This window comes from Vespa crabro, chromosome 19 (assembly GCF_910589235.1).
Source record: "Vespa crabro chromosome 19, iyVesCrab1.2, whole genome shotgun sequence".
NCBI classification, from domain to species: Eukaryota; Metazoa; Arthropoda; class Insecta; order Hymenoptera; family Vespidae; genus Vespa; species Vespa crabro.
Genome location: NC_060973.1, coordinates 2,072,501 through 2,081,853, shown reverse-complemented (window position 1 = coordinate 2,081,853; position 9,353 = coordinate 2,072,501). Strand labels below are relative to the sequence as shown.

The 9,353-nt window shown below is 28.5% G+C and overlaps 2 protein-coding genes and 1 long non-coding RNA gene across 5 annotated transcripts in view; 2 read left to right on the top strand and 1 right to left on the bottom strand.

Moving 5' to 3' along the window:
- The first annotated feature begins 1,345 nt into the window (after positions 1-1,345).
- LOC124430731 lies at positions 1,346-7,360 on the top strand. Its single transcript, XR_006943837.1, has 3 exons — positions 1,346-1,704; positions 6,672-6,736; positions 7,223-7,360. It is a non-coding gene; the product is annotated as an uncharacterized LOC124430731 (long non-coding RNA).
- On the top strand, positions 1,953-3,143 carry LOC124430730 (39S ribosomal protein L41, mitochondrial). Its single transcript, XM_046977715.1, has 3 exons — positions 1,953-2,053; positions 2,153-2,352; positions 2,473-3,143. The coding sequence occupies exons 2-3, from the start codon at positions 2,193-2,195 to the stop codon at positions 2,829-2,831; spliced, it is 519 nt and encodes a 172-aa protein (XP_046833671.1). The 5' UTR covers positions 1,953-2,053; positions 2,153-2,192; the 3' UTR covers positions 2,832-3,143.
- Positions 3,849-9,353, bottom strand: part of LOC124430727 (serine/threonine-protein kinase SIK2-like) — a 9,239-nt gene continuing 3,734 nt past the window's right edge. For 2 of the 3 annotated variants that reach the window (XM_046977710.1, XM_046977708.1), the window contains 6 exons: positions 9,213-9,336; positions 8,857-9,068; positions 8,605-8,750; positions 7,199-7,746; positions 6,678-7,096; positions 3,849-5,786 (listed from right to left, as the gene is read on the bottom strand). In XM_046977710.1, the coding sequence (XP_046833666.1) occupies positions 5,667-5,786; positions 6,678-7,096; positions 7,199-7,746; positions 8,605-8,750; positions 8,857-9,068; positions 9,213-9,336 (1,569 nt within the window). In that variant the 3' untranslated portion in view covers positions 3,849-5,666. Of the gene's footprint in view, positions 5,787-6,153; positions 6,443-6,677; positions 7,097-7,198; positions 7,747-8,604; positions 8,751-8,856; positions 9,069-9,212; positions 9,337-9,353 lie in introns of those variants that run through there. The other variant, XM_046977711.1, reaches the window with a different exon arrangement.

The following is a 9,353-nucleotide window of genomic DNA, read 5'->3' as shown; positions in this document are numbered from 1 at the left end:
ACATACATACATATATACATAATTTAGACGTCCCTTTGTTCATCATCCCCCCTCATTCATCCCTTTTCTTAGACTCCTCTTTTCCCTAAACCTTTCTTCCATCCTATAGACCCCTCCCAAACACCCCCCACCCCTTTTGATCTCTAAGAGCCATCAAATTAAAATGAATTTTTCTGTACCGAAGGAACAATTATGTAATTACTATTTTTAGGCATCATGTAATTACTATTTCTTGAAGGAAATAAGAACAACAACAACAATAACAATAACAACAACCTCGTATCGTCAGATTTCGTGGCATCTTTTTCTATCTGTAGTATCTTGCCATTCATAATATATAGTATGTATTATGATGGGTAGATAACTCATCGTTTTATTTTTATCCTAACGTTCGTTCTAATCAAGGTTTATTACATATGATCGCTTCTATATTATTAAGAATATTAAATATAATGACGCTGAATATTTTAATAGAAATTTTTATTTTGTTTACTTTTACTTTTTTTTTTCTTTCTTCTTTTTCTTTTTTTTACTTTATTTTCTTTTTTTTCCTTTTTTTTTTTTTTTTATTCTCATTTTACATTTCTTCCTTTTGAGTTTGAAAAGAAATTATTATAACCTTTTGCACTTCCTCCTTCTGTTTCTTTCGCTTATTATATTGCAATGGGTCGAAACGACAAATCAATTATGTGGCGAATGATGATTTTTCTTAAGTAATTGGGATAAAATAATCTTGGACGGATGAATATTAAAGAAGAGAAAAAGTTATAAAATATATATATATATATATATATATATATATATATATATATCTATCTTGTGTAATATATAAGACACTCGTATTTTTTGAGTGCCCGTACATTTGTGTACATATATGTATGTGTATATATATATATATATATATATATATATATATATATATATATATATACATATATATACACATATATATGTATGTATAAATTGATTCTCTTCGATATTTAACTTAATTAATCAATGCGACAAAAATTAAGTATTAAGTTTAATAATCAATTTCGAAGTCATTCAGTAATATGAGAATACTTTGGAATAAAAAAGGGAAGTGTGTCTTTGTTAAAAATTTTGGAAAAAATAGGAAGAAAAAGAAAAAAAAAAGAAATAATAAATGTTCTAAGATTTCAATTATTTTCATTTTAACATTTATCACTTATCGTTTATAAAGCGCAAAGACTCTTCTAAATATTTACATTATATTCATAAATTTATATACATATATATATATATATATATATATATATATATATATATATATATTATATATATATATATATAATATGCCCCTGTATATAGGCAACGCTATATAGATTAGTCCCTTCGAGTCTTTTTCATAGTTACGTTCCTGAAAACGTTTCCATAGCGACCACGAAAATATTGGCGCCAAGAAAAATTTAATTACGGAACAATAATGGATGCCAATGAATTTTTGTTATACATACGTTACTATATATTAAAATAATCATATTCATTTTGTTCAAACGTTAATAATTAATTGTTAAAATACGATGTCTAAAGAGAACAGTTTCGAAGTGACGCGTAATATCGATTAGAACGATAATAACAATTGAAAGTCGTGAGAACTTAGCGTGAAGGAATGTAAACAACAATGAAAACGTTCGGAGCTTTGACCTACCTCAATACGTTCAGTCTATTTCGACACTTCGACGAGTGAGTATCGTTTGATCTTCTTCATAATTATTAATACATTTAAATATATATATATATATATAATTCTTTCTAATATAATAAAATTTATTTAAATTATTATGTGTGTAATACGTAATATGTAATGTACTAGTGATATACAATGGTGTAAATTAATAGCGTTTATAATTTTCGAAAAGTATTTTTTCCAATTAATTATTTACGTGTTTACGTTATTATATAACATAAGATTGTTAATCGTTATTTTTAAATGTTTATAATATTTTAGTTAAAAGATTGTTACCAATATAGATCGATTGCAGCGACTCGTTGCGGTCTTGTTTCTGATTTGATTGGTTTTACAAAAAGTTAGGTTAGTTTGTATTTTTGAAATCATCGATAATTTCCTTGTGATTATTATACTGTGTGAAAAATTATTATAAATTCACGTTTTCGTTTAACTTTGATATAGATTAATTATATTGAATTGTTCTTCCTTCGATTATACAATTATGGCCTCTTCGTGTTTGATTTTACAACGAGGTATCTCAACTTCGTGTGTTAATTATGGAAAGCGTAATTTTCGTAAATTTTTACTTCTTAATAAACGAGGTAGTCGAGATTTCAAAAAGAAGCAGTCTACAGATCCCTATCCGGATTATCCAATAGACAGTAAGTTTAAAATTGTTTAGAAAAATGTTGTGTTTAACCTCTATATTGTTTAACCTCTTTTAAAATAATATTTGAAATTATATGTAAATTAAAATTTGATTTGTTATATTATTTATTTAGAAAGAGGAGTAAGGGATACAGGTTTTAAGATAGGAAATAGATGGATTAATGTTCCGGAAATGGTACCTGAACTTATCGTTCCATCTTTAGAAGGTTTTACTTTGAAACCATATGTATCGTATAAGGTAGAGGATATTAGTCAAGGAGAATATACCGCTAAAGATCTCTTTAATGAGATATATGCTAAAAAGATTGAAGAGGATTTTAATAAACAAGAATTGGATCCAAATGGAGATCCTATGAATCCTAGCGAATATGAAAAACTTACTCCGCAAGAAGCAGCAGATCGTGCTAAAAGAACTGGTACCGATATCTTTTGCGAAGATGTTAGATATAAATACAGTACTATTATAGATTAAAAGATATTTTCGTATCATTCGATAGTAATGAGATACATCAAAATATCATAAGAGTTTGAAATTAAATGTGATGTAATATTTGATGTTACAATAAATTATAAATAAGTATTTTTATGTATGTTAAAGAAGATAAGGGAATGAATTAATCAATTTTTTTTTTTTTTTTTTTTTATCCACATATGTTTTATTTGGTACATTCTATGCACGCGTGTATTACATATGTAGAATGATTTATAAACAGTAACTACTGATCTATCATTTGTAACGAATAAAGAAACGAGCAAATATCTATTTTCTCTAGGAGGACAAAAATGGAGTTTCCATATACACCTTTATAACTTGTTTTATAATATCTTTGTATGATGGTAAACTCATGTGGCAGTCTTAATTCAATAGCAAATAATTGCTCTACCAAATATCGCAGATGTTATTATTTGTGTTAGACCGTGCATTGCAAAATCAATAATCAATAATATCTTACAAACAGTCTTTTTTTTTTTTACAAGGTATATACTAAAAATAAAGACATATACTAGCGTGTATATTGATGCGCATAGATGAAATGAATTTTATTGCTGTTAAATGAATCCTTGTAAATGATGCCAGTTTTCATGGAAATTATAAATCTATCGCTCCAAAAAGACAACTTTTTAAATGGATATATCTGCTGTCAATAAGTGGTTTAAGAAACAAATTTCAATTCCTGAGTCTTAGACATATTATAAGTTCGCGCCTTTTTAGAATGACAGATTTTTTTTTCTTTTTCTTTTTTCCTTTTTTTCTTTTTTTTTTTTTTTTTGAGAATTAGGCTAACTTAATGGCTATTGATTACACATATCAAAAGATTTTGAGCAAAAGTTTGATTGTTTTCTTTTTGGGTAAAAAATGACAGAAAATTCGAATATTAAAGTCGTTGTCAGTTGTGCGCGGCCGGTATTGCACTCTACTGACTAAACTACTAAATTCTAAGGTTATGTATTTGCATAAAAAGTGCTGTATTCATATCAAAATGTAAAAACATTTTTCGTTCGATACCATTTCGTTTATATGTATCTTTCCCTAACAGATACGACCGTGCAAAGCTAAAAAATCTATGTAAAAATACAAAAGCTTCATTTAAAAAAATTTAGTCTCTTGGGTATCTCACATCATTAAAATCATCATCATCATTATTATTATTGTAAACATGAAATTTTTGATGCTCTGAGCTTTGGACAAGAATCCTTGAGTAAAATTGACCTATTGTTAAAAAAATGGAAACATATAAAAAGTGTATATGTCCTTTTTTTTTTTTTTTCTTTTTTTGTTCTTTTTTGGTTTGATGAAAACAGTTGACAATTAAGATATTGAATTTAATGATTGCCATAAAAGTTTTCTTTTCTTATTGTTCTGTGCTCTATCCATCTTCCTATGTCATATGTATCATTGTATTTTTTGTTTCTTTTTCTTTTCTTTTTTTTTTTTTTTTAATTTCTTTTCTTTTTTTTCTTTTTATACTACACTTAGACAAAGCATCTCAAATCTGGTCTCTTATAACAGTTCATGCATGAATTTGTAAAGCATATATATTTAATGACTTCTGTTAAACATTTTTACAGAATGCAGCACTTCTTTCATATTCTTACATGCCAACTACATTTTACCACTAATATTATTGTTTTCTTTTGTTATTATGATTATTTCCTAATATAACGTTATGCACCATTAAAAAGAGTGGAAGGATTAAAAACATATTCTAATTTTTGTACATTCAATATCATTAAAGTATTTCTTTCTAATTAAAGCAACAACAATGAAATGTATTAAGAACAATTATATTTCTATTGGTGATTTCCACTCTCTTTTATTAGTCCAAACAAAAAGAAAAAAAAGAAAAAAAAAAAAAAAAAATAAAATTGTAAAAGTAGCATATGTCTTCCTTTTTATATCGATGTGTAACGATTTTAATTTATTCGATCATATTGATACTTTTTCCATCATTGAAAAAGTAAATACTACATATCCGTACAGCTTACATTAAAAAACACGTTTATAATACCTTGTCATTGATTTGTGAACACTTGCGTTCTTCTCATTCAGTGGCAGTAGAGAATATCATTGGTAACATTTATATGATAGAAATTTGATAAGAGTTTATCATATGTGTGATCTAAATAATATGTTCCTAAAAGAATAAGCAATTGAATATTCTGCCTGCAATAGCCAATCAATCAAAACATCATAGTAATAACATTCACGAAGAAAGACATATGCCGCTTATATTCTCAAAATGAATTTGATTGGTGTTTTATTGTTGTTAATTATCAGTCTATGATATAATTGGATATTCGACCGATCGGATCAGTCATGTAATAAGGCAGGCGCACATGCTACTGTATGACAAAGATTTCTTTAAATCAATTTTAATATCTTATTTATAATTATTGCATTTTGCATAAAAAGATTAACCCTGTACTGTTAGATATGATTTGTGTACAAGGATAATTGTTGTAATTGTTGTCAGATAATGACATATTCTACGTAAGTGAGAGCTTATAAAAACCATATAAATTTTTGACATTCAGTAACATGTACTATCCACGTGGTTAGAGATTCTGGGTGTGTAAGCTAGAGAATACAATATTGTTTAACGTAAAAGCGTTACTATAAAGAAAATATGTATACGTCAATATTTCATGCTTGAAATCTAAGATCAAATGTACACAATAATACTAATATAACATCATGTGGAAAGACTAGGAAGGCAATATTGTTTATTATATTGGTTGTGTCTCTTAATCTAGCTTTACAGACTCAAAATCTCTAAGTTATTACTAAATACAACAGGACAGATATTTATTCCATTTGATCCCCAGCATTTTCAAAAATGGTTGAATGCGTGTTGTTTGTAGTGGGCCACAAGAACCCCCCAACACTGCCGGGTGGCAAGTATGATGCCCCTCCACCTAGTCCGACCTGATACGTTCAAATAGGCGTTAAAATTTAATTTTAAGCAAAGGCACGTGCACGTACATTATAATTAATGAATATTTATTGTATTCCATTACATTACGAATTCATATATTCACCAGATGAACATATGATGATTAATAATAATAATAATAATAATAATAATAATAATAATAATAATAATAATAATGATAATATATATATATATATGTATAGCCAAATTATTAATTATAAAAATATACAAAGCACTAAATATATAAAACACGGGCAGATATAATATTAATACAATTTTTACTGCACATTGATTTTACACAAAAGGGATCATCATGCACGAATCGAAATCAATTTTATCGTATAATAAGTAGGCCAAAACTTAAATAACATAACTGTTTATTTCGTTTAACATAAATTAGTTCACCAAAGAATAACAATCACTGCATTAGAGGTGCTAATATAATAATATTATATAATGGTCACATAATGATAATAATAATAATAATGATAATAATAATAATGATAATAATAATAATAATGATAATAATAATAATAATAATAATAATAATAATAATAATAATAATAATACAACAAACCGGCAGAATCTTAACTTTACAATCTACTTTAACTACTATTAATCTATTGAAGCAAGTAAGCAGGATCTAAAGCTTTAATTTGTAAAAAATGTAAAAATAGAATAAGTACAAAACATACAGCCAAAATTCTTATAGCTGTGTATCACAGTTTTCATTAAAAAAAAATCATAGCCTCTCTCTCTCTCTCTATATATATATACATATACATACATATATATATATATATATATATATATATATATATATATATATATATATATATATATAATAATTAAATTTTTACATTTTTATTCTTTTATAGCATTACCTGTTGACTCCATAAGAGCGTCCGTTCAGCTAACTGACAATCTGCCGCTAAGCGAGATGGTAAGCTCTTCCATCTTTCTTCTTCTCGCTTCCTATCTCTATCAAAATCAGGATCGACGTGTCCCTGAGATAAAGGTGGTAATATTTGCGTTCTCTGAGCCATTTTATAACTATCTTGTCGCGATACATGATCGATACGTCTACTAGTAGTATTGGTTGATACTGGAATAGGAGTTGGACTTCCACCGGCACGATGTCTGTGATATAAATTTCGTTTCTGTTGTAACATACGTTGTTGTACCAATAGTTGTAACTGGGTACCGGAATCTCCGCGGATTTTAAATTGCGGTTGATTTTGAGGTGGCGTAGACGGTGGTCTCAAATGTACAAGATCCAAATGACCTTTTGCTTTACCTGAATCTGCAATATTATTTGATAAAATAATTAATTGAGTTAATGTTATATAAATTTAAAAACAATCTCTTTGTGATATAGAATGTGTGACAATTTAAATTAACTTACCTTGAATACTTCGTTGCCTTGTAGTTGGTCTGTCACCACCTCCTTGTTGACAGAAAAGTAATCTTGGTCCACCGTCGGATGCTCTACGTCCTTGTGAGGCTCGCGATATTCTACCAGTTATTGGAGATGGACTTTTAGGTGGCGGTGGAGTGCAAGAAGGTAAACTACTGGTAAAACAATTTGCTCCTGTATAATCCGGTGGACAACCAGAATCAAAACTAGATTCGAAAAGATCGGACGATGAACTGCCGCTACCACCAGCAAGGAACAATGTCGTTCGACTAGGAGGATCAATAGGATCCATAAGTGGACTATCAAAATGTTGTTGGTAATCGCTTAATCTTCGATTGACAATTTGACTGTCGATTCGTTGGCTTATGTCATGGTCTAGGCCAAGCCTGTGCTCTTCTAATTTAATCTGTGCTTCTCTTAACTCATCGCCGCTTGGTCCTTCTTCTAGATCTCCTTCAGCACTGCAACAACCTTCATCGGTCGAAGAGCTCGTTGAACTGAACCGTTTACCTCCTCTGCTAACATCGTCCCTTGTTCTATAACAAAGTATAAATATTGATTTATTATATTTAAGGTAAATTAAAAGATTTCTCATTTTCCATCTTTTTATTTATTTTTTTTTTTACTTCTCTCTCTCTCTCTCTCTCTCTCTCTCTCTCTCTCTCTCTCTCTCTCTCTCTCTCACACACACTCTCTCACTCTTGTATTCATTGACACAAACTTACTTAATAATCTCCTTCTTATCACTATAGCATAAGAGAAAAAGGTAATCATATTATACGTCATCAAAGCATATATATATATATATATATATATATACATCCACACACAATTTTCGTAATTACAAACACATGTTAAATTCGTAATCAAAATAACTAATAATGAAACTTATAGAAAAAAAAAGAAAAGAAAAAAAAAAACCAAACAATCGTAAAAGGAAAACAATGAAGAAAATATTAATCTTAGATGATAATAACAACTTAAGAAAAAAAGAACAATAATGTACTCCATCAATATCGGCCTTTTGTAAAATGATAATAAGCAAAAGAACAGGAAAGCAAGAAAATGAAAGAAAGAAAGTTACCAAAAACAAAGTGACAGCAATGAGCTTCCAATTCAACCTGTCGTGACAAAATCTCTCCAATTTCCGCCATCACCCATCAATAAAGATCAACGTCCCACTAAGCTATTGCTGTAAATAAAAATTAGAGGATTAACATGGGATATACTTTTGGTATAATTTTTCTTGACTGGCAGGATTGGAAGTAGACCTCTTTCTCTCTCTCTCTCTCTCTTTCTCTAACGTTCGCTTTAAAAACAAACTAATCTGTTTTTTTTTTGTCTTTTTGTTTTTTCTTTTTGGAAAAATCAAGCAAAAATAAGTAAAGATATACCTTGATTTAAATTTATCTTCTTTCGATCTAGCAACTGTGGGCCAGCAAATATTATTCGTCGTACTGCTAACACGATGTTGCTTTAATCTTTCAAGTAACAAGAAATAAATAGCAGCGTGATGATCGTAACTGCTATTTCCTAAGGACTGTTGGAAAAAAAAAAAAAAGAAAAAAAAAAAGAAAAAAGAAAAATGTTAACAAATTAATAATAATAATTAATCTTGATAATTCTCCATCTTCGATAACTCTTACCTGTCTAGTTCGTGTAATATCTATGCCTAAACTATGCATAAGTCGAAGTATTTGTTCATTAGGTTCTTGAATAGATGGTGATGATCTCGTTATTATAGCAGAACAAACAGTATCTGCCGAACCTGCCATCCAACGATGCCTTTTGATCTGTGGAATCGTGTATCGTTTCGCAGGTTCCAAAACTAACATTTTACGTATAAGACTTTCGCAATCTATGAAAAAAAGATAAAAAAAAAAAAGAAAAGAAATAGAATATTATATATGAATCAGATTAAGATCGACTATAAAAAGAAAAATATATATATATATATACAATAAACTAATTGACGTATATATGTGATATAATATTAATGTACCTGTACTCATAAAATATGGAATACGAAATCTACCACTCAACACGCGATCTCTTAATGATTGAAGAGTAGATCCATCAAAGGGCAGTGCACCACATACTAATACATATAACACGACGCCTAAGCTCTGTAAAATTATACAGA

Excerpts from the sequence above, each read along its gene's own strand:
- LOC124430730 (XM_046977715.1), top strand. The coding sequence starts at position 2,193 with ATGGCCTCTTCGTGTTTGATTTTACAACGAGGTATCTCAACTTCGTGT. Across the intron at positions 2,353-2,472 it reads TCCGGATTATCCAATAGACA|AAAGAGGAGTAAGGGATACA; the intron begins GTAAGTTTAAAA and ends TTATTTATTTAG.